The sequence below is a fragment of the Eurosta solidaginis genome, chromosome 4, assembly GCF_040869045.1.
Source record: "Eurosta solidaginis isolate ZX-2024a chromosome 4, ASM4086904v1, whole genome shotgun sequence".
In the NCBI taxonomy this organism is placed as follows: domain Eukaryota; kingdom Metazoa; phylum Arthropoda; class Insecta; order Diptera; family Tephritidae; genus Eurosta; species Eurosta solidaginis.
In genome coordinates, this window is record NC_090322.1 from 84,752,648 (window position 1) to 84,778,966 (window position 26,319).

At 44.4% G+C, this 26,319-nt stretch overlaps 1 protein-coding gene and 1 long non-coding RNA gene across 2 annotated transcripts in view; both read left to right on the forward strand.

The window, feature by feature from the left end:
• LOC137248040 (uncharacterized) overlaps positions 1 to 26,319 on the forward strand; it is a 319,325-nt gene that overhangs the window by 151,070 nt on the left and 141,936 nt on the right. The window lies entirely within an intron of this gene.
• LOC137248039 (uncharacterized) lies at positions 3,911 to 4,948 on the forward strand. The gene is made up of 2 exons (XM_067778927.1): positions 3,911 to 4,709; positions 4,811 to 4,948. The coding sequence occupies exon 1, from the start codon at positions 3,933 to 3,935 to the stop codon at positions 4,488 to 4,490; it is 558 nt and encodes a 185-aa protein (XP_067635028.1). The 5' UTR covers positions 3,911 to 3,932; the 3' UTR covers positions 4,491 to 4,709; positions 4,811 to 4,948.

Consider the following 26,319-nt stretch of genomic DNA (forward strand, 5'->3'; position numbering starts at 1 on the left):
CTAGTCCCTTTTTGCCAATTTTGGTCCTTTTTAGCCAAGATTTTGATATTTTTTCTTTTTTCACTGTGGTAGAAATGCAGAATGTGTTTCAAAACTCGTCTGATTAAGCAGCTCCTAAATTGCAATCGATTTCCATCAGTCCACGTATACTCCTCCATATACCTTAATGGATGTCTTTCCACAATTTCCAGCTACATATGTGTTGCACAAACTCAAAAATCGTTCAATCATTAGATTGTGGTAGAACAAAGGCAACTCCAGCAGAAGATAATTTAGGCAAAAAAAATATATAAAAAACTTCAGATTTTACAAAACACGAATTTTCTTTAATAGGTGATGAACCAACGGACTTTTTAGAACGAAAATTCTTGTTTCGGTGGCTAGATATTTTGGTCGATTTACAAACAATTTTCGTCATAGATTTTTTTCACCAGTTGAGCGAAAAAAAAGAACATTGGATTTGAATTGAGTAATTTTATAAAGCTTGAAATTGATGGAGCCAATACGATGGTCGACCAAAAAATAATATAAAACAAAACGTTACACTTTTGCACTTGCAACTCACAGAATGGTAATTCAATACGACAGCATGACACTGCTAATACGTGTCCAAAAATATCGAGAGAGGTGTTAAAAGACGCGTGACCTCGACAACTATAATCTGAAAAATTTTAGCTCGTTTAAAAGATATTAACGAAAAACCCAAAAGTGCTCCGAAACCGGGGGTGGGATCCATAGTATTTTAGCGCAGAGCACCTTTCTGCATTGGCGGCCTTCAGCCGCGCTTATAAAACATTACCCTGGGTGGCTGCAACACCGGTTTGGAGACCAATACTATATCCGCGCAAAGCACTTATTACTTATACAACAAGTCCATCAAAATTACAACAACCACATGAAAATTTCCGATTTATTTTGCAAATATCTCTTGACTGACTCAAAATATTTGACCTCTGCCTTCGTATTATTGTTGACGAGGTCAATATGCGTCTTTTGACACCTCTCTCGATATTTTTGGATGCGTATTAACAGTGTCATGCTGTCGTATAGAATTACCGTAAAGGTTTATTTATACTTCTTCTATTTAAAGATTTTTTTCACAACACTAATAATGATAAAATAATTATTGTTAGGCCTTGAGATCGATTCGAACCCGCGATCTTACAAATCAGTAGGCCGATATAACTACAAAAAATGTTAAAACATCCCAGAGCACAGGGAAAAAGTGTCAATAAATATGACACTATGGCATCATTGCTATGAAACAAGTCAAATTTTCACATCGATTCTGCAACAAATATCGTAATTGGTGAAAAAACCTCTTGAGGCTTCGATAGCTCTGTGGTAAGTTCCCAGGGGTTTTTTGAGCTCGTTGAAAAAAAGAGAGAGAAAAACGGAAAAGAACACACAGCAGATTAATTCAAGAATTTAACAATTTAATAATTTTCACTTCAAAGCTAACTCACAATACGTAATTCAAAAGCTAATTCATAATTTAATTAATCATATACAAATTAAGTTGTGCAAACGAAAAGAAAATCTTACCTATAACAGGGCTGATGGCTGCAGTTGTCACGGATGTTTCCAAAAAAGAAGTGAAAGAGTTTCTTTCTTATAAAACGCGTTCACCCCTCATTCCGTCGAAAAGCGGGTTTGAGGGGTGATTGAACGAAAGTAAGTTAAATTGGAAAGTCGAGCACCAACACATACAACTACGCCTGCACGGATATATATAGCCGTTGGAGTTAGTGCGCGAATGTAGATAGAAGCAAACACAGATAGTTTACATTAGGCTGGGTCACTATTGGCCGTGCTCATTCTTGGGTTTAACTTGATGGCCTAAACATGCCGGCCCCCTTGCTAGAAGCAACATCGGTAGATTCCTGCGGCCATCTTCCCTGATCAACTTAATACTAACTAATATATAAATGAATAAAATTCATGAATGTCCCAATAAGGGCAGCAGCATGGCGGTCTTTTGCTTGACACAGTAATTAGTATTTCGGTTCCATCCGTAAATCGTGGAGCTGTAGTGAAGAAAAAATAAACGTTAGGAAATAGTACGTGGTTGAGTTCAATTTTTTAAACCTCTTCTCACGCGAATGGCACGTGAAGCTAGTTCGAGGGTTGAGGAAAATTTAGGAGCGGCATGCCCCAGACAAGAGCCAGCCAAATATACTGCTCTGCGCTAAAAAAGGGCCAAACGTAGATGGCAATATGCCCAGCAGTATCAGCTCCGGATATATATCGGCTCCCAACACGAGTCGAACCGAACTTGACACAAAAAATGTTGGATCGGCGAGCTGCATATGGGTATACGGTGTCGCGACCGCGGGGTCGACATTCGCGCTTGGACTCACACGGGCGTAGTTGGGAACGATCGTAGCATGAATCGTGAGCCTACGGTTCTGCCCATGTTTACCCCTTATTCGCAAGAGGCACCCTCGTTGTGATCCGTAGTTTTCCTCGTCGAGGTGTAACTGTCGAGCCAGGTCGCGTGAAATTATCGAAGTTGTGGCGCATGCGTCGATGAGTGCGCGTATCAGGTGCAATCGCCCTCGCGCCTCGATTTTGATCACGGCAGTTGGCGATATTGATGGAAAGGGCCAGAGTGCTACGATCTCCCGCGTGATTTGCCCCGTTCGGAAGGCATCTGGCAGTCGTCGAGAGTGTCGTTCAAGCTGGCCCTGTGAACCTATTTTCTCCAATTCGTATCCTTGACGGGGGCGGAAAGACCGGGATTCCGCTATTCCCTTGTGACGATCTGAGCCCCGCTTCCCCGCTCTTTGATGACGTCGGTGTGTAGTTGATGGGCGGAAAGTCCGCGATTGAGGCGTTCCGCCCATATACGCCGCTACATCTAACTATTCATTTCCGCCCCTAAGTTTACATTTGTATAGTGTAACCAACAAAAAAATATTGTAAAGTGTGATAAATAAATTGTACATTAACCCCACTATAAGAAATCAGGTGTATTTGATCTGGGTGGTAATAGGATATTTCGGAGATCATTTCTTTCAGGTTATAAATTCCCCTTTTTTGCCATAAAAAGGGTTAAGTCATCTTTTGGGAACATTTTAATAACCTGTGTTCAAAACCGTAAAACACGGCCCAAAAAAAGAAGAAGAAAAGAGAAAAAGTAAAAATAAGAATGTCATTGCGTTTTTCCCGATTTTGCGCCGCCTTAGCATCTGGCAACACCATATGGATTTTTGTATTGTACATTGTGTTATTGTAAAAGTGGATTGTGTTACCCTTCAATGAATTTCCTGTCATTGATGAAAGAAAAACGAGATACGCATCAGCTGTATTTTTTATACCCATTATTAATTTTCATTTTCTTCTCACTGATAGAACTGCTGCGTATAATTTTGCTACCAAAAACTAACTTTCATAATGGATTTTGAGGACGCTAAAGAAAATATACAACGTGGTCTCACCTTCTTCATACCAGCATCAGCTTGGTTTTGTAAACTGTGCAGCATTTGGATGGGTGATTTACATTGCGCTTCAACGCATTTAAAATCCCAATTGCATGCTTCTAAATATAATGATCGGATGATGAAGCGTCAATTTCGGTGCGGAATGTACGCAATTTACCTAAAAGCAATCTCACCGTTAAACCAGATCCATCGGATGCACACCAAAATCCTTTACAGTTGCAGTAGCAACAGCAGACGATAGCAGCACAACAAAAACAACAACACTTAGCACAAGGCAATTATGATCAGACATTGGATAAACTCACGAATTCGTACTATGGCACAGCGCACGATACCAAATACGCAAAAACAACAACACTTACAGATCGTGGTGGCATTTATGCCAGCAATGGACATATTTCGGGTGGCAATAATAAATTAGCCTCCTCAGCGCCATTACATCCTAGCATAATCGATGGCGACTATTATAGTGGAGGTGTATTGAGCGGAATGGGTGGTGTAACACCGGCTAGCTTTTGGCACGCGCAACAGCAACAACTTTATCCAGCGCCATATCCCTTGCGACGCGTGGAGAGTCGTGCAGAAATCGATATGTTGGAACGTGAAGCCAGCAGTCAGACGAGGAATTTGGATGTATCCGCTGGTGATTTATTGAGTCGCACACATGAGGAGCTGGTGCTGCTGCTGATACAGCTAAGACGACAGAACAGCAATAGAGCGCGCGCTATCGAGCAATGTTGCAGTGATATTCATGAAGTGCAGAATCGTCTACTCACCGCTGAAGGTCTAACACGCGCTGAAAGCATACATCAACTGCTGGTGGAGAACTCAAAGAAACTGGAACAAACTGTAGCGGGTAATGCGCGTCTCGAACAGGAGTTGATTGTGTTGCGTCAGAAATTGCAGGCCTCACGTGGTGCACGCGGCTCACAAGGGGAGCTAATTAATGGCGGTGTAAGCGACACTTTTGCCAGCAACACCACTTCCATGCTAGAATCTGAATTGAAACGAGTGCAAACACTTGTCGGCGATATGCAGCGTCAGTGACCGGAGCTAAGCTCAGCTGTACGTCAATTAACAGAAAACTCGAATCGCCTTTACCAAGAAATTGGCAACAAAGAAAATAAAATTGGCAGCCCTATTTGAAATTTTTGGGGACACAGCAAACAATATTCCAGCTGTTACTGTAACCACTACGAGCGTTGCCACTACCTCAGCTGCTACCGCTAAGGCACAATGCCTTGCTGCACGCTCCATCGAAGCAAAGTGAGTGAGAAATTTCGATCTACAATTTGATGTGTATTCTGAAGTTATGTTAATAATTAAAAATATAACAACAGTTACCTTAAATTTTACATATTTTTCAGGTCTTAAGCGTGAAACGCATCACAGCCTCAACAACAACGACAATTGCAGGATTACTGTCAATCGGAGGAGGACCAAGAGAAATCACCACGACAAGTTTACCAAAGCCAATTAAGTAACTACAACAATGGTAGTATAAGTGACTTATATAGGAGTGTGAAAATAAATGTATATTTAACATTGCGACCTCAATTTATATACCCTTGTTCGATCCTTTGACTATATCTTTTGGATGCATTGGGTAAGACTAGTAACGGCGATGCACTATAGCTGCAATTTGCCCCTCATTGTTCCTAACAAAAGATATTTGCGCTATACCATGTCCCAAAAAAAAAATTTTTGTTTCTCCAAAAAAAGTTTGGCGGTACATAAATGTACAGAAATGTTGTTTCACTTTGATGAGTGGGTTTCCAAATTATTTTTTTGATAACCATGTGGGAGTATTCAGAAAGACACAGAAAACATATGTTGATTGGAACGATTTTTCGTCATGTCTTCTCAAGGTAGTGTCATATATAGGAGGTTAGTAATAAAATGTTCGTTAAAAATTAACACATAACGCGAAATGTGGTGAACAATTAAAGTTTCGTCTCGAATATTTACAATTTTTTACTGAATTGTATGCCGAAAAACAGATAGATATATCTTTGAAAAAAAGGGGTGCGTTGTTGGGGGGGCGGTCGTAGGTTGTATGTTTCGGGCTTGGGTCGTGGGTTCGGTTACGGCTCTCTAGATCCCTGATCCTCTTCGCTGGATGGGAGTAGCACGAGTTTAGTGAGGGGTCTTGTGACCTTTCCCTTTGCGGTCCTGAGATCCACTACTCGTACCTGTCCATCCGATCCCGGATGGAGGTTGATAACCCTCCCGAGCCTCCACTCATTGGGTTGCAGGTTGTCTTCTTTTATGACAACTAGACCGTCAAGCTTCATGTTTGCTTTAGGTTGGTGCCATTTATTCCTTTTTTGAAGTTCGACGAGGTATTCCGTCTTCCATCGTCGACAAAAGGTGTGGTGTAGGGCCTTTAGTCGCTACCATCGATTGATAATCTATGCGGGGTTTTCGTCCGCGTCTGGCTCCGGGGGTGCTAATAGGTGTCCCCCTATTAAAAAGTGCCCAGGGTTAATGGTTCTAGGTCGGACGGTTGATTTGAAGAGGGCGTTAGGGGGCGGGAGTTTAGGCAGGATTCTATCCTGCAAAGCAGGGTAGAGAATTCCTCAAAGGTGTACTTAAGGTTGGATTCTACCCTTTTGAAGTGAAATTTAAAACTTTTCACTCCCGCTTCCCACAATCCCCCCATGTGAGGAGCAGACGCAGGAATAAAATGCCAGTTCAGATTTTGGTATGTATAGGTTGTTACTACCTCGGCGCGTGATTCAGCCATGAAGGTTTTGAACTCCGCCCTGAGGGCTCTTGATGCCCCGACAAAATTGGTTCCGTTGTCGGAATACACATTCTTCGGGCAGCCTCGTCGCGCGACGAATCTGGTAAAAGCCACCAAGAATAACCGGGTGCTCAGATCGGTAGTCGCTTCCAAGTGGATGGCCTTAGTGGAGAAACACACAAAGAGGCAGACATACCCCTTGGACACGCGACAGCCTCGCCCTTGATAATTCTTTATCTCAAAGGGGCCGGCAAAATCTACCCCGGTGTTAGTGAATGGCCGGGTATAGGTGGTTCGCTCGGTCGGTAGAATGCCCATCAATTGTGTCTGCGCCTGTTTCCTGCACTGCCCATACCTTGCACTTGTAAATTTCTGATCTTATCATATTTTTCACGCGAGGTATCCAGTACTGTGTTCGGATCAGGCGCAGCATAAGCTGATTCCCCCATGTAACGAGATTTTATGGACAAATCGTGTGATGAGACGAGACAGTCCATTATGATAGGGCAGAATTATGGGGTGGCGTTCGTTATACGAGAGGTCCTTGGCCGCCGCGAGCCGCCCCCGACTCTGATTGTCTCGTCCTCATCGAGAAATGGGTGCAAGGATTGTAAATTGACCCTTTTTCTTTGTGTTCTGTACTCCACCGCATAATGGTTTCGTTGAGCATTGACGATCAGTCTACACATCGTTGCTTTGATCTCAATGGGTGAAATCGTCAGTGATGTTTCATTGAATGAGGTTTTGAAATTAGTCCTTTTGTAGAACCGTAGAACGTAGGACACAACTCTCAAAGCCCAAGAAATGTCGGAAAACCTGTCTACAATATCTTCGTCTTTACGGTTAACCGAGGTTGTGTGGACTTGTAACCTTTTTTCTTCCATGGTTGTGGTGTGGCTTTCCTGGTTTGGCCATTCTTTGCCATCTTGCTGCAGCCAAGATGGGCCTTCCCACCACAAGGAATTGTTTACTAGCTCTTGCGCTAATAGCCCTCTACTGGCTAAGTCTGCAGGGTTTAACGCTGAGTCCACGTGACGCCAACCCGTGTTCTTTGCAACACGGTGGGCCACGAAGGTTGACCAAGAACACGGAGGTTTCCGTAACCAAGCTAAGACAATAGTTGAGTCAGTCCATAATAAGGTTTTATGTTTGCCTAAATTAAGGTTCTTGTTGATAGATTCTAGGGTTTTTGCAGGGAGAACTGCTCCACAAAGTTCTAGTCTTGGTAAGGAGATAGTTTTTACGGGCGCGACTCTTGATTTGGCTAATAGCAGGCTTACAAATATTTGTTCATTAATATTGACGCGCAGGTAAACGGTGGCTGCATATGCTTTTTCTGACGCGTCACAGAATCCGTGGATCTCCACTGTGGCTGTTGGTGAAAAGTGTACCCAGCGTGGGATCTTAATTTTTTCTATGTGCTGGTAACTTTCAATGAAACTTTGCCACCGATCAGCGAGACTCGGATGGAGGATGTCGTTGTGGCTGACTCCGTTTGCAGTTGATGACGACGCATTGAACACCACTCTTACTTTGGTTGTTGTGCTTTCTTCCTTTTTGACGGCATGATGTGGTAAAAAATAGGTATCACAGTCTTCAGCAGGGATGTGTGTTGGTACCCGGGACATGTGCCCCAAGGTTTCATACTCTGCTAAGACCCTATTGTATTCTGACTGTAATGGTGGGTCTTTAGCCAAACGCGTTTCCATTCGGAAAAATTGTGAACACGCAATTTTTAATGAGGGAACTTATTGTTTATATTTTGGAAATTCCTGCTTAAAAGGCAAGGATACAAATATATTTACCCTCATCATTTCGAATCGTTGTGTTCTTATACAATTCTTCACAAAACCTGTCATCATGATTGTACGCCTTGTCCTTGGGGACTTCCTCTGTTTTCCAAAATGATCGTAGCTCTCTGTCTAATTGCACTTCACTGACAAAGGACACATATTTCCCGCTGGGTGAGATTGTTTCGGTTTGGCCGGTCAATATCCAGCCGAACACCCTCTCTTGGGTTAGCAGTGTTCCTAACACGTCTTTCTTTATTCCCCCTAACTTCACCTGTGCATAAATGTCGTCTGCTAATATCAGGTCGACTTGCTCATTGACAAAAAAACGTTTATCAGCTAATATTAAGTTCGGGAAGGCCTGTATGGCCATGGCATCCACCTTGCATGTTGGTAGATTGCCAGTTAGTTGCGGCAGCACAAGTGCGGTGGTGGCGATATTTATTGTCGGATCAATTGGAGACCGTAGTTGTATATGACACGCCTCTTTTACATGTGCTGGCACTTGATTGGTGATGCCTGACACGTGCGCAGACATCCGCTGAGATGGAAAGTTTATGCGACGTTTAAGTCTCTCAATTATGAAAGTACATTCTGACCCCGAATCTATAAGTGCCCGCGCGGAGAAGTTGGTGTTGTTGTAGAATATATTGATGCGGGCCGTACCTAGTAAAACCCCTTTACTTGTGTTTGTAAAGCAGGCCTTGAAGTGGTTAGTTCCACTGCTTTGGTTATTTCCAGTGCTTTGGTTATTGGAATAAGTGCGTCTCTGTTGCGCTTGGGCTGATGGGCCAAGGTGGTTATTATTGTTGTTTGCGTTTTGGTTGGTGTTCGTTGCATTAATATATAGAGGAGCGTATTGTGTCTTTGCTGGCAGGTGGCGCAATTGTAGGAGCTTGAACACCTAGACACAGTATGTCCTGAAGATAGCCAGTTAATACACCCTTTTTTGTTTTTAATGAAGGTGATTCTATCAGAAACCGCCAATGTGCGGAACCGTTTGCAATGTTGTAATTATTGTAGAATTTACACATCTTGCACGCACCTTTAGTTACACTCGTCTGAAAAGCACCTAACTTTCTGTGTGAGTTTTCAGTAGATTGTCTACCATTATGGGTTTTCGGGTTCTTGGGTTCTTGGGTTCCAAGCTATCCTCAGTTATGCCAGAGACTGTCTCAAGTGTCTGGAAACGGTTCTGTAGGAATTTATCCATGTCTTCCCACTTGGATATTTCGGTTTTATTTTGCACCGTTTGCTCCCATAAGGCTAGTGTGCTTTTTGGTAATTTCGTTGAACACAAATAAGTTATAATCGCATCCCAATTTGACACATCGATTTGACGTGTCTTTAAGGATGCGATACAGTTGTTGATGTCTCGCTCCAACTTTTTAATTGAAGTGCCGCATTCCTTTTCAACCGCCTCTAAGCTGAATAACGTTTTCAACTGAGTGTTCACTAGTATGCGTTTGTTTTCGTATCTGTCTACCAGATTTTGCCACGCTATACCGAACCCTTCATTTGTGAGCGGGCACTTTTGCACTACCTCTTTAGCCTCACCCTGGGTCTTTTGTATCAAGTGGTACAATCTTTCTACCGGGGTGAGTCGCTTATTTAAAATATATATGGCTGTAAAGAGGTCTCTGAAAGTAGGTCAGGATCAGTAATCTCCCTTGAACACATCAGTGTCACACGGGGGTAGGCGGATATTTGTACCCTTTCGTGCTGTTCTTCGGGCTTAGGGTCGGGTTTGTTGAATGTGGCCTGTCGAGTTGATATGTTTGACATGCAACGCAGGTAGACTGCGTAAGCACTTTTGTGCTTTATTTTAACAGCTGATATATTTTTTCCTTCTAGAGTGTCCCCTGCTAATATTTCATCATTAGCCGTTTTTGCTTTTTTCCACTTTGCCTTTAACTCATCTTGCTGGATAGCCAGAGTATACTTGGTATGCTCGGAGCCGGGTGTGTTGTTGAAGTCAGCTTCAAACTCTATGATTTCATCAGCCCCCCTGATGTAATTTTCCATCGCTTTCGACATGGTATCAGTACTGAGATTAAGGGCAAAATGGATCAAACTTGTTAATAGGGTAGCTCACGAGGGCACGTTCAGCTTAAGATAAGACGATGTAGCTAGGGGGTATATGCCCAATATAATGGATTGCCGCCAAGGGGTAAAAACGCAAATTTTTCTTTGTGTATATTGCCTTTAATTTTTTCAGCTAATTGTGCTTTTATGCGAACACTCTTGTCACCCAACTCACCGCAGTGTTAGTGTTGTGTATATAAGAAAATAAGGTTAAGTGACTTTGGTTTAATGGTAGTAACGCTGATTTATGTCAGAACCTAAAGAATTGGTTCAATGTTTCTAAAATATTGGCAGTGACTTGCGATAAAGTGCGTTAAAGTGCTGTTGCAAAGAAATTGCAACACTACAGTGAAAAGTGGGGTTATGTTGCATTTGTGCAGCTGGCTGCGATTTTCCTCGAAAATATGAATTACAGCAAACAAACTACTAAATCAAAAGACTTTATGTAAATCTGCCAATCGGCGGCCACCGTGGTGTGATGGTAGCGTGCTCCGCCTACCACACCGGATGCCCTGGGTTCAAACCCCGGGAAAAACAACATCAAAAATTTTAGAAATAAGGTTTTTCAATTAGAAGAAAATTTTTCTAAGCGGGGTCGCCCCTCGGCAGTGTTTGGCAAGCGCTCCGGGTGTATTTCTGCCATGAAAAGCTCTCAGTGAAAACTCATCTGCCTTGCAGATGCCGTTCGGAGTCGGCATAAAATCATGTAGGTCCCATCGGCCAATTTGTAGGGAAAATCAAGAGGAGCACGACGCAAATTGGAAGAGAAGCTCGGCCTTAGATCTCTTCGGAGGGTATCGCGCCTTACATTTATTTATTTATTTATGTAAATCTGTGTAACTTAATTGCCACACATATGTATAATTGTTTGGGTTTTATTAATAAAATCGCGATATTGGTACGCCGGGAAGTTAAAGTAATTGTAATTTCCCTAATTGTGCAAAAAACAAAAAAATTTAACTCAAACCACGTACGTTTGTGCCGTTGTTTGACCGCTCGTGTTTGTTTGCTGGTGTAGTGCTTGTCACTTTTGAAACGCTCAGGTGCTTCTAACGGCTAGCTTTTGAAACGCTTTTGTGTGGTGCTGCTAACAGCTGACTTTTGAAACGCTTTGTGTGGTGCTGCTACCAGCTGGCCTTTGAAACGCTTTTGAATGTTTATATTAATGGTGGCTTTTGCTGCTAACGGCTAGCTTTTGAAACGCTTTTGTGTGGTTATATTAATGGTTGCTTTTGCTGCTAACAGCTAGCTTTTGAAACGCTTTTGTGTGGTTATATTGATTTGCTGTGGTTATCCAGTTGGTCGCTGGTAATTCAATCGTTTCTATAATTATTCCGGCGTAGTAGGACCATGAAAAAACCTCTTGGGGTTTCGATAGCTCTGTGGTAAGTTCCCAGTAAGTTGAGCTCGTTGAAAAAAAGAGAAAAAAAAAACGGAAAAGAACACACAGCAGATTAAATTCAAGAATTTAACAATTTAATAATTTTCACTTCAAAGCTAACTCACAATATGTAATTCGAAAGCTAATTCACAATTTAATTAATCATATACAAATTAAGTTATGCAAACGAAAATAAAATCTTACCTATAACAGGGCTGATGGCTGCAGTTGTCACGGATGTTTCCAAAAAAGAAGTGAAAGAGTTTCTTTCTTATAAAACGCGTTCACCCCTCAATTCTGTCGAAAAGCGGTTTTGAGGGGTGATTGAACGAAAGTAAGTTAAATTGGAAAGTCGCGCACCAACACATACACATACGCCTGCACGGATATATATAGCCGATGGTGTTAGTGCGCGAAAGTAAATAGAAGCAAACACAGATAGTTTACATTAGGCTGGGTCACTATTGGCCGTGCTCATTCTTGGGTTTAGCTTGATGGCCTAAAAAATTGGCAAGAAACAGGATAGAAGTGAAAATAATGAAGAAAAACGAACAACCGCTGTGATAGCTGAATGGTTAGAGCAGGGGCGCCTAAACGTTGCCGATGAAGGAATTTAGCAGTTTCCGAAATGGATCTATACAACGAGCTTTGGCAGTTGTCAAAATGTTTTCTTTCTGCATTCTAACTTACAAATTTTTTCATTTAAGAAAAAACTTATCATAGCAATAATAATGATAATTTATTTAATAATTTGGGAAACATTTAAACAACGTGACATCAGGACGGACAAGACGACAGTTGTTTCGATTATACCTTTTGTAAATCTCTTCAAAGCCTTTTCTCCCGGCAGTGGTATAATCGAAACAGCTGTCACCTTGTCCGTCCTGATGTCACGTTGTTTAAATTTTTCCCAAATTATTAGATAAATTATAAATTTCTTCAAATAAATGTTTTCATACATTTAAAGCAATAAGGGTAATCCCCGCTTAACATAGTGGTAATTATTGTTAAGTTTTGAGCTCGATTCGAACCCGCCATCTTACAAATCAGTGGGCCGATATAACACCAAAAGTGAAAGTTGAAGGATGAATGAGCAGGCAATTGTGGATCAATATAAGTGTATTGACATATTTCTGACAGGCACTCGGTTAAGTAACCATAACGGGGAAAGTCTGAGTTGTCATTGTTCTTTGGGTTGAAAACGGTCAATTAGGGTTCTATGCATGCACGAAAAGATTGAAATAGGAAATATTTAGCCATAAAAGTGTTGCTATGTTTGGTAAAAGACTGGATTAGGGGTCGACTGCTAATACGCTACCAAAAATATCGAGAGAGATGTCAAACGACGCGTCTTGACATCAGTATCCGACGGCGGAAAATAAAAATTTTACCTCGTTCAAAATATATTTACAAAAAACCGAAAAATGGACACGGAGCGCTCCTAACCCGGGGGTGGTATCCATATTTTTTTGCGCAGAACAACTTTATGCGTTGGCGGCCTTCGGCCGCGCTTACAGAAAATTACCCTGGCTGGGTCCAACACCGGTTTGGAGACCAAAACTATATCCGCGCAAAACATTTATGTTCACAATTTTTTTCGTGAGTAGAACAACATTACCACAACTACGTGAAAATCGTCAACATCAACTGCAAATATCTCCGAACATAGAAAATATTGGTATTTTTCGCCTTCGGATTATTGCTGTCGAGATTAATACGCGTCTCTTAACAACTCTCTCGATATTTTTGATAGCGTATTAGTAGGCGACCCCTCAACTAGACTTTAACCCTATGTTTATTTTCCGCCTTCGGATTATAGTTGTCAAGATTAATACGCGTTTTTGACAACTCTCTCGATATTTTTGGTAGCGTATTAACAGTCGACCCCTCAACTAGACTTTTACCCCATATTTTACAAAGGGCGTGGCGAAAATTGTTCAGTCTAGAAATAGTAATTTTCATTAAAAATTCAATTTATTGCATCAGGTTACTTCTCTGAGTCTGAAAAGCATAGACAACGCAGTTTTTTAAATTGTTGTGAAAAGCTTTTTAAACGCAACAACAAAGTATATCTTTAAAATATTTCCCAGGATTTCTATATTTTCTATACCCAAGTCCATTACATTTGTGTAATACAAAAAAGTGGTAACAATATTTTTAAATGAAAAAACAACAAAGTTATTGCAGAAAAAACTTATTTCCTAATACCAATTTTTTTGCACTCATAATTTTGCCTGCTCTTTTGGTTTATTTCCACTCACAGCATCGTTTTATTTGGGAGAAGCGCCATGAGTCAAAACGGATTTCCATAGACACTTTGGTGGTGTTGCTCCTATCTGACGCCAAAGATGACTTGATACGAAACTCTCTCATTTTTTGCGCTCTCACGAGGGATTTATCTCAAATTTGAGCTGGCAACAATCACAGAAGCTGAAGCGGGTGCCAGAACAAAAAATGTGCCAGCTAAAATGAAGAACGGGCCAAAAATTTTGGTATACACTAGTTTGACCTACAACGGTAGACATGCGTTCAAAAATTATGGGAAAAAGGATAAAAATACTTGCTTTATTATAAATATTACTAGTTCGAAGGCGGAGGGTAAATATTATTTCCCATTCAAAAGTTATCACTAAAAACAGGTTTTGTAAATATGAAGTCCCGATGCAAACAGTCCATTTTGATCACAGAACCTGGAACGTCAGACATGTAGGATAAGCTCTATCCATTAAATGATGTTAACTATTATATTATAGGTCCGATTTACAGAAATTTAAAAAGAATATATGGTTTTCACTGTGAGTTAAATGCGTTACAATATTTGACTAATTAATTTAATCAAAATGTAAAGTTTACGTAGATTTTTTTATATTTGACTCTAACTAGTGTGAGGACCAAATAAAACACAATTAATTTGGCCCACACAAAACGACCCCACAACATATTCAACAGAGCTTTAACACAACAGCCAATCACAAAAGGCCCTAGCAACACGACAAACCAACAAGTCTCAGCAACACGACTAACAATCACAACACTTAATAGCAACACAACAAACTAACAAGTCTCAGCAACACAACGAGCGTTCGCAACATTTAATAGCAACACGATAACCATATCAACGCAACCATTTGAGCTAGCAACACCAAACACAATAGCTATAAAAAGAGCGACACAGCAGTACAAGAGTTGGGACGGAGCTGTGTTCGTGACCGGAGCTACCAGTGGAGCATCCCTCGAAGGTATCGATTGTACCATCCGGCGAGGTCGTTCCATAGGAGTGCTTCGTGGCCTCAAATGGTGAATGTGTCGGTTATACCACCAAACACCGCTGGAGATTTCGTAAGCAACGGCCGTACCACAGAAACGCGCACCGGCGAAAAGGCGAAGTCCGCCCGCCTGTGCTGACGGTGCCCGCACCACAGCAGGCCGGAGCTACCAGTGGAGCTCATCTCGAAGGTATCGGTTGTACCATTTGGAGAGATCGTTTCATAGGATTGAGTCGTGGCCTGAAGTTGTGAATGTGTCGGTTATATCACCAAACACCGCTTGAGACTTCGTTTACACCCGTGTAAGCAACGGCTCTGCCACAGTAACGCGCACGCGCGAACAGGTGACGTCCGTACGCCCCTGCCGCGGCACAGAAGCCATACGCAAGCATACGACGTTGGCCACAGCAGAGTTACGCCAACATACAACGCTGGCCCCAACAGCGCTACGCTAACACACTACGTTGGCCCTAGTACTACGCCAACCTACGACGCGGGCCGCAACAGCGCTACGCTAACCACAACGTTGGCCGCAACGGCACTACGCAAACGTACTACGTTGGCCACAGCAAAGTCACGATAACTTACGACACAACCGCACTACGCTAACATACGACGCTGACCGCAACAACGGTACGCAAACACACTACGCTGGCTGCCACGGCACTAAGAAAACATACCACGTGGGCCACAGCAGGGTCACGCTAACCTACGACGCTAGCCACAACAGCTCTACGCAGGCATACTACGTTGACCGCAGCAGAGTTACGCAAATACACGACGTCAACCATACTAGAGTTAAACACACGCACGCAGAAGCACCGACATAAGCCGCAGCAGAGACAGCGCAGTCGCTAGCCATACGAGAGACACGCCGACGCAAGGCGTCACATAAATACATTTACACACACCCAGGCAACGACCACCAAGGCGTCCTAACGGGACGATCCTAATGGGACACGAGGACCGTTAGCCCACCATTAACCATAGAGCAAACAAAAAGTGAAGTCAAGAATGCAAATACATCTTTCTTTTATTACTTTCTTTTCATTATAGTTATAAAATATATAAAGTTAAAGAAATAAAGTAAATTTTATATGAAAACGATTTGTAAGGTGTCCCGAATTACAAATTTATTGTAAGTGAACCTTGGACACGGCGAGTATACCCAAAGCACTTATTGAAGAAGCAATTGGCGCCCGAGAAGGGACCCCGCAAATAACCCAAAGTCAGAAGGAACATTCCTGACTAGAAACCTAACCACAAAATGGCCGACCAGATTGATACCACGTGGTTAGACAACATTTCAAAGGAGCAGCTGATATCCATCACACAGGAATTGGGTATTGAGCAGACTGGTACCACACGAGAAATCCGAAAGCGCATAGCAGTACTGGCTTAGAGAGCAAACGTGGACTCGGAAGTATGCGAAAAATGTTTATCCCTAGAAGCCGCTTATAAGGAAACTACACACACGAGTGATTTAAATGAGGCTAAGACACCGATCCCATCGAATGGAGGGGACACCATGAACATTGCCAATAGACCAGCAGAGCAAGACCAGTTCGCGTTCCCTCCCAGGAGTACAGAAACCCCAGCAGTACTTATCGTCAAGAAAAGCGGTACCATCCAACGGTACATCTCAGGTACCGACCGTTATATTCGCACCCATCATTGTCTGGGTGTTTAAGCCCACTCAGTTCTCAACTGAGAAAATTTTGGGAAGAGGAGGAAATTCCACAACCTCCACAGATATCCCCCGAGGATCAAGCGTGTGATCAGATATACGCAACAACCACGACACGTGCACCAAACGGTCGATACATTGTGCGACTTCCATTCAAGGAAGAGTTTCCTGAAAAACTCTCCCTCGGCAAATCCCGCCCGGCTGCTCTGCAGCAGTTTTTCAGCATGGAGCGATCGCTTCAGAAAAAGGGGGAGTTAGGTACAATGTACAACAATATGTGGCAAGAATATCTCGACCTTGATCACATGGAATCTACCGACCCATGCGAAATAAATTCGAATGGCAAGGTCTTCTCATTTTACTTGCCACATCATGCGGTAGTCAAACCAGATAAGGTCACCACCAAAGTTCGTGTGGTTTTCAACGCCTCTAAAAAATCTGGGTCAGGAAAATCCCTGAATGACGTGCTATACACTGGTCCAACTCTCCAACCAGATCTCATGCTACTAATTCTACAGTGGCGCATTCATAAGTATGTGTTCAATGGAGACATTGAAAAAATGTACCGTCAGATCCTCATGCACGAGTACGATAAAGATTTTCATCGAATTCTATTTCGCAAATCGGCCAACTCCATTGTTAGCGATTTCAATCTAAAAACGGTTACATTCGGCGTCAATTGTGCACCATATCTCGCTATTCGTACGTTGCATCAACTATCCGCTGACACGAAAGCGACATTCCCGTTGGCTGCAACAATTCTCAAGACGCAAACGTATGTCGACGACATCCTATCCGGAAGTCATACGATCGATAACGCCACTGAATCACTCCGGCAGGATGGCTGTCGCCAGTTATGATCCAGGCCAAGATGCTTCTCCAAGAAATCTGGCTGGATAGCAGCGATTGGGATGAAAGCGCCAAGCCCGCAACATTATCAAAATGGCAACATTTCGCAGAAAATCTGCCATCCATTTGCCACATCGAAATCCCTCGATGGGTTAATGTCGTTCTAGGGCAAGGCACTCAACTCCACGGGTTCTGTGATGCTTCGGAAAAAGCATATTGCGCAGCGATTTACATCCGCACACATATGGGTAACCAAATAAAATCTTCTCTTTTGGTTGCGAAAGGCAAAGTTGCCCCCATAAAAACTATAAGCTTACCCCGCTTAGAGCTATGTGGTGCAGTCCTACTCGCAAACTGGCTTCAACTGTTCGAAAACAGCTCGACTTACAAGCATGCAACACATTCTTATGGTCAGATTCTGAGATTGTACTAGCCTGGCTAGAAAAATCTCCATCGACTTGGAAGACTTATGTGGCCAACCGTACCTCTCAAATTCGAGAATATCTTCCCAGCGGCACCTGGCGCCATGTATCTAGCCAAGACAACCCTGCTGATCTTGGCACACGTGGTTGCAAGCCGCATGATTTGATAGTCCCTTCACTTTGGTGGCACGGACCACAATGGCTTTCTTGCTACATTTCGGCATGGCCAAAGCCGAAAGCAGGTAGCGCTTCTCCACCCGAGAAGAGCAAGGTCGAAGCATATCATGCACTCGAGGAAGAGGACGATATCCTTCAACGCTTCTCCTCATACTCTCGAGCTCTCCGTGTGATTGCATACGTGTTCCGCTTTCCGAACAATGCCTGCAACAAATCCAAATCGGTAGCAACAACACATAATCCCCATCTGACCTACAAAGAGTTGCAACATGTGAAAACGCGGCTTGTGGCAATGGCACAATCTCGCCATTTCGGGGAGGAAAAGAGCGCCTTACAAAACAAAATGCCAATAAGCAAAAATAGTTCCCTTCTGGCTCTTGATCCATTTCTGGATGGATACGGACTCCTACGTATCGGTTGCCGATTGGAACATTCTACAATGCAATACAACGAGAAGCATCCAGTAATCCTTCCTCCGGATTCAAGGCTCTGCCAGTTTTATCTGGAGTTTTTACACCGCCTGCTTCTTCATGCAGAAATGCGGTTAATGCTCCAAATGGTGAGGCAAGAGTACTACGTACCAAAACTAAAGCCTCTTATAAAGAAATGCATTTTTCAATGCAAATAGTGCACGCTTTTCAAACAGAAAACGCGCACGCAAATAATGGCAGCTCTACCACCTGAGCACTGCAATATCTCACTCCCCTTTTCCACAACAGGAGTAGACTTTGCAGGTTCATTTCAAATAAAAGCATCGGTTCTGAGGTCGACCACTATCATAAAAGGGTACGTGGCTGTATTCGTCTGTTTTTCCACAAAGGCAGTACACCTCGAGCTATGCTCGGACCTTGCCACCGAAGCCTTTCGAGCAGCATTCGCCCGATTCGTTGGCAGACGAGGTTATCCCTCAAAAATGATGAGCGACAATGGTACAACATTCATTGGCGCTCAACGCGCACTTGAACGCGACTTCGTTAAATTTCTTAACGAATGCTCCGCGGACATTGTCCAGAAATATGCCCCCCAGGGAATAAACTGGCAGTGTATTCCACCCAGCGCCCCTCATATGGGCGGCTTGTGGGAATCCGCAGTAAACAGTTTTAAAACCCACTTCAAAAAAACCGCTGCATCCCACAAGTTTACATTCAAAGAATTCACGACGCTGTTGGTGCGTATTGAAGCAGTTCTCAGTTCGAGGCCTCTAACCTCACTATCCCATGACCCAGCTGACTTCACAGCGCTCACTCCGGGTCACTTCCTTTGAGGTGCACCGCTATTAGCCATTCCTGAGCCAAACGCGGAAGACCTCTCCTGGATAAATCGATGGGAAAAACTCAAATCGCTTCATCATCAATTCAGCCGACGCTGGAAATAGGATTATCTGAAGGACCTTCAGAAGTGCTATAAATGGCAAACGACACAGCGAAATCCTCAACCAGGCGACCTCGTCGTAGTTAAAGAAGATTTGCTCCCACCCACCGAGTAGCGTCTGGGACGAATCGAGAACGTTCGCCTCGGACCTGACAACCATGTTCGGGTTGTAGAGGTTCGCACCCAAAATGGGCTTGTTATACGCCCCTTAGTTAAACTGTGCTTCCTTCCAATGGAGCACTCTTCGAGCACAGCGCTCTAACTTATATACGTTTCCCCTGTATAATTAAATTTCCGTTTATCATCCGCTGTATCCAACTACTTCTCGTTTCTCCGTCTGCTCTTATACTTCCAGGACGACATCCATCTGGCTCTCATGGTAGAGACCGACAACTGCCTTCAGTGTCGGCTCTGCCTCCACTACCACGCGCAGCGGACCGATCGAAGAAACCAGCGGCAACCCCCAAACCGGAACATATGGCCAAGCGCACGATCACGCGCACCACACGAGGCCTGCCAACGACGTAATATAGCCAGTCGCGCCTCAAATATCACCATCCGCGCCTTGCAGGAACTGCAGAAGGTCCTTACAAGCACCTCCCTGCAGGGCGGGCAGGATGTTTAAGCCGCCTCCAATAAGATGCAGACGGCGGCGAAATTCTTATGCGCAGCCGTGCGCGGCGAGTGGAAAGGCGCAAATTCACAAGCATTGCCATCGTCAGCAACGATCCTTTTTTCAACGAGTTATTCTTGTACTAACAATCGGCAACCGCGGACGTGCTCCTATTTTAACGTGCCATAAGCATATATAAATATATCTACATTTATAAAATATACTTGTATAGCTGTAATAATTAGAAGTGAATTATTAAATAATATAAAATTTAAAATTTATAACGCTTTAAGAAAAACCCAACAGCTTTTTATTTAGCGAAGTGAAGAGTGTAGCGAAGAAAGACCAAAGTTTATTCACTAGGTAAGAAAGTGGTCGGTAAAATACGAAGGTGGACGGGACCCGTTAGCGTTCATTGAACGGCTGGAGGAGTTAGCCGAAGTGTACGCGCTAAACTTGGATCTCCTACCTAAAACCATGCCCGAGCAACTAGGGGGCCCCGCGCTGCAGTGGTATCGCAATAACAATGCACACTGGGAATGGTGGACAAGCTTCAAAAGGGATTTTTTACGTTTCTTCCTACCAGTCAGGTATTTCGAGCGTCTCGAGGACGACATGCGCCAACGGAGGCAGCATAACAAGGAGTAGTACAAGGACTACGTGCTAGAGATACAGAGTTTGATGAGACGCGCGGGATACACCAGCGAACAGCGGCTTGAACGAATCTTCCGTAACAGCCACCCCGATTACCAACTTTACATCCGTCGGAGGGACTTCACCAATCTCGCAGAACTCCTAACCCTTGCCGAGGAATACGAGAGCATTCATTAGGACTATCGAAGACCATCAGGCGGACATCATCGCGAAGTTACGTGACACAACCATGGTATCACCACCAAAACCTGCACCACCACCCCCGAACATACCGCACAACACGCCTCCCGGCAATCAGAGATTCGACCCCACCAACGTATGCAGGAGGTGTGGCGCACAAGGACACTACGCTAGTAGATGCCGAAACCCACGGAAAATTGTTTGCTGGAAGTGCGGCCGCAGCGATAACGCACAATCGAATGCTGCCGTCGACGTCAGGGAAACGACAGAGGGCTTCACGAAGAACAAGGCGCAGTGAGCCCAAAGAACCCAGCGCCGAATCGGCAGTAGTAATATACCAAGAGCATGGGCGCCTTTGCGCCGTAGCCAGGCTCGGCGCGGAATCAGCCGAGGCGGTCATCTACACAGGGGCATCGAGAAGTTTCGTTTCGAGCAGCCTGGCAGAACGTGTGGTTAACTCTGGAAGCGGATAAATGGTGAGAGTGGCCATCAAAATAACGATGGCAATTGGGACTAGCAGCACAATCTTCGACGGCATAAGGACTGAGGTACGCCTCGGAGAAGCGTCACACCAGACAGTTTTACACGTCATGCCGGGAGCAATCGACGACATCATACTGGGCCTATATAGACTAGGGAGCATGGGAGCCGCCATATCATGTGGAGAAGGCCACCTCGTGCTAACCAGACCACTTGGTCAGCACACACCGCATCCCGGAACCATTCGGAGTATAATACCAGCGAGAACGAGTACGAGTAACGCCAGGTACGACACCCGTGGGACTATTCAGAGTATAACACCAGACAGAACGAGTAACGCCAAGTACGACACCCCTGGGACTATTCAGAGTATAACACCAGCGAGAACGAGTAACGCCAGGTACGACACGACTGGAGCCACGTCAGGAACTATTCAGAGTATAACACCACCGAGAACGATTAACGCCATGTATGACACCCCTGGGACTACTCAGAGTATAATACCAGCGAGAACGAGTACGAGTATCGCCAGTCACGACACCCCTGGGACTATTCAGAGTATAACACCACCGAGAACGAGTAACGCCAGGTACGACACCCCTGGAGCCACGTCAGGAACCATCCAGAATGTAACACCATCGAGCAGTAGTAACTACAAGCACGACAACTTTAATCGAATTAACGACGACATACAAGGTGAGGCGTATCGCATACGACTTACAACGACGACAGAGCCACAATGCAAGTGGTGGTACAAGCGCGTCGGCGAAGTATGCACCAACCCGGAAAAATACGCCGACTACATAATACAAGATCGACAACTGTGCCGCTATATTCCCTGCCGGTCACGCGATGAAGAAGCCGTTCCTTGGAAATTTTGTGTACCCACACCACTGCGACAACGAGTATTAGAAGAAAACCACGACATCCCATGCGCTGGACACATGGGCATCCGCCGGACGGTAGCGCGGATTGCCAACCGGTATTACTGGCCCGGCATGTTTCGGGACATCAGTCGATATGTACAACAGTGCGAATCTTGCCAGAAATACAAGGAAGCACAGCAAAATCCAGCTGGAAAGATGCTCACACAGGTGGCCCAAGAACCACTCGCCACGGTATGCGTCGATTTCGTCGGACCACTCCCACTATCCACACACGGGACACGATGCTATTAGTATTTTTCGACCGCTTCAGCAAATGGGTGGAATTGGTCCCCATGAGGCGTGCTACAGCAGAGGGCCTTCGCCTCGCGTTCAGAGAACGCATCCTCGCAAGGTTTGTTACTCCCAAGATATTGATATCGGATAACGGCGTTCAGTTCACCAGCACAATGTGGCAGCGTTACCTCAGGCAAATGGGGATACGACAACAATTCACGGGACACACACACCGCAAGAAAACCCAACGGAACGGGCAAACAGAAGAGTCAAGAGGATCATAGCGCAACTCACCAAATCACAGCACAACAGATTGGACGACTTTCTCCCAGAGATCGAGCCGGCCATCAACACCAGTGTGACCGCGTCCACCGGATACAGTCCAGCTTTCCTCGTACAAGACGGGAGCTGCGACTACCAGGGGCATTGTTTGACAAAGTCAACCTGGGGACGGGCACAGCCCCCACCACGGCAGAAGAGAAATCCGACAGAATCCAAGAGGCATTCAGAATAGTGAGGCAGAACATGGAACGGGCGGCGGCAGATCAACCACGGCATTACCATCTACGACGGAGAAAATGGACCCCCGTGGTCGGCGAACTAGTGCTCGCAAAGGAACACCATCTCTCCAAGGCCGGGGAAAATTTCGCGGCAAAGTTGGCCCCCAAATATGACGGACCCTACCAAATCCTAGGATATGTGCCCCAGTGATACTTAAGATACGAAAACCCAACGGAGGAAAGGAGAAAACGGTCAACATTGCAGAGTTAAAGGCATATCATGCAGCAGAGATCATCGCGGGAAATTAAAATAAATTCAGGGAGAACAATTTTTAAATTATTAATTAATATCAAGGATAAGCAAGCACCGGTCGTTCTATTGCAAACCACCGAGGTGACAACAATAGATATAACGCTAAACTGACCAACATCGTCAAACGTATGCGCCAGCGCTACGAGGAGGAGGAAGCAAAACGCCCTAGGGCCGTACTTTGGAAGGAGCTACTGGCGCCGACGTTAGCAACATGCATGCAACTATACGCGCAAACACATACGCTGACGTCGCACGCATCATTACACCATTAAACACTACAGGCGGCGACGTCAACAACATGCGTGCAACTATACGCGCAAACACGTACGCTGACGTCGCACGCATCATTAAACCATTAAACACTACAGACGGCGACGTCAACAACATGCGCGCAAATACACGCGCAAACACGTACACTGACGGCGCACGCATCATTAAACCACCACAAATTATGGGCACCACCGCCAACACCACTCTCGAATACGATTCGTTACAGAGAAGTACCAGGTCACTATAATGAAAAGCAAGGCGCGCATACGATTACTGGATACCGAGGGCCGACTCTCCGAAGTTGGAGGGGGCGAGTGTGAGGTACCAAATAAAACACCATTAATTTGGCCCACACAAAACGACACCACAACATATATTCAACACAGCTTTAACACAACAGCCAGTCACAAAAGGCCCTAGCAACACGACAAACCAACAAGTCTCAGCAACACGACTAGCAATCACAACACTTAATAGCAACACAACAAACTAACAAGTATCAGCAACACAACGAGCGTTCGCAACATTTAATAGCAACACGATAACCATGGCAACGCAACCATTTGAGCTAGCAACACCAAACACAACAGCTATAAAAGGAGCGACACAGCAGTACAGGAGTTAGTTGGGACGGAGCTGTGGTCGTGACTGGAGATACCAGTGGAGCGTCCCTCGAAGGTATCGGTTGTACCATCCGGAGAGGTCGTTTCATAGGAGTGAGTCGTGGCCTCAAGTGATGAATTTGTCGGCTATACCACCAAACACCGCTTGAGACTTCGTAAGCAACGGCCCTACCACAGAAACGCGCACCTGCGAAGAGGCGAAGTCCGCCCGCCTTTGCCGACGGTGCCCGCGCCACAGCAGGCCGGAGCTACCAGTGGGGCGCATCTCGAAGGTATCGGTTGTACCATTTGGAGAGATCGTTTCATAGGAGTGAGTCGTGGCCTGAAGTTGTGAATGTGTCGGTTATATCACCAAACACCGCTTGAGACTTCGTTCACACCCGCGAAAGCAACGGCTCTGCCACAGTAACGCGCACCCGCGAACAGGTGACGTCCGTCCGCCTGCGCCGACGGTGACCGCGCCACAGTAGACATACGCAAGTATACGACGTTGGCCACAGCAGAGTCGCGCCAACATACAACGCTGGCCGCAACAGCGCTACGCTGACACACTACGTTGGCCCCAGCACTAAGCCAACTTACGACGCGGACCGCAATAGCGCTACGCTAACCACAACGTTGGCCAAATCCGCACTACGCAAACGTACTACGTTGGCCACAGCAGAGACGCGATAACCTACGGCGCTGGCCGCAACAGCGCTACGCAACCGCACTACGCTAACATACGACGCTGGCCGCAACAATGCTACGCAAACACACTACGCAGGCTACCACGGCACTACGAAAATATACCACGTGGGCCACAGCAGAGTCACGCTAACCTACGACGCTGGCCGCAACAGCGCTATTTTATTACATTATTTTCATTACAGTTATAAAATATATAGAGTTAAAGAAATAAAGTGAATTTTATATGAACACGTTTTGCAAGGTGTCCTGAATTACAAATTTATTGTAAGTGAACCTTGGACACGGCGAGTATACCCCAAGCAATTATTGAAAAAGCACCGGGGTAGGAAAAAGGCTTCGTTACACTAGTCGTATTATTATAAAATAAGTTTAAAGAAATGAATATTTTACAACTATATTTTTATCAAATGACTCAAACTATAATCGCCGAAAGCTATGTCAAAAATCCCTATATTCAGATCTATTCATTTGTGTTTGGAGTGGCATCATTGACAAATGTTATAAAAAATATGCATTTTGACAGCGCTCTCTCGAAACAAAGATTTGCAAATCCATTAATCTATGTCTGACGCTTTGTCAGGCCCATAATATAACAATGAGACTCCTGGCTATTTTCTTCGCTCTGAAGCGATCAACTTTTTGATTCCCCTAACATTCGACAAACATATACAATTTGAAAAGATATCGGTGCGGCGTTAAATTGAACTCATCTGTCTGACAAACCTGCGGCCACCGTGGTGTGATGGTAGCGTGCTCCGCCTATCACACCGTATGCCCTGGGTTCGCATCCCGGGCAAAGCAACATCAAAAATTTTAGAAATAAGGTTTTTCAATTAGAAGAAAAGTTTTCTAAGCGGGGTCGCCCCTCGGCATTGTTTGGCAAGCGCTCCGGGTGTATTTCTGCCATGAAAAACTCTCAATGAAAACTCATCTGCCTTGCAGATGCCGTTCGGAGTCGGCATAAAACATGTGTTCCGGGGTTGGGATCCGTAGTATTTTTTCGCAGAACCTTTCTGAATTGGCGGCCTCCGGCCGCACTTATAAAGAAATTGCCCGGGGTGGGTCCAAGACCGGCTTGGAGACCAAAACTATATCAGCGCAAAACACTTTTGTTCACAATTTTTACAACGGCCACATGAAAATACTCAATCTCTTTTGCAAATATCTCTTGAGAGACCCAACATTTTTAACCCCGTTTTCGGATTCGCGACACTGGATCCAAAACGCTTCTTTTGATATTTTTGGATGTGTATTCAGAGTGTCGTGCTGTCGTTTAGAATTGCAGTATTTGGATTCCTTAACTGTGAAAAACTGAAAAGGTACTTATTTGCACACAAAATTTACACTTTAAGTTTTCATATGATTCTATACAGTATTCTGCACATTGTTTTGCTGAATGAGCTGAATGTAGAAGTCATATGTCACTGAGAAAATGTTTACCAAACTCCATGAAAACAAAAAGGTTATTCTGCAACAGTGCGTATGAGTTTTGAATGTCACAATCATTGTAAATTTTAACAAGTAGCGCAACTAACAGCTGATCGCTCAAAAGTAACACACACACACGAACAGTACCAACGTCCATATTACGAACATTTTTAAGAAAATCAAGTTAAATT

Coding starts and splice junctions, on each gene's coding strand:
- LOC137248039 (XM_067778927.1), top strand. CDS start 3,933: ATGGGTGGTGTAACACCGGCTAGCTTTTGGCACGCGCAACAGCAACAA.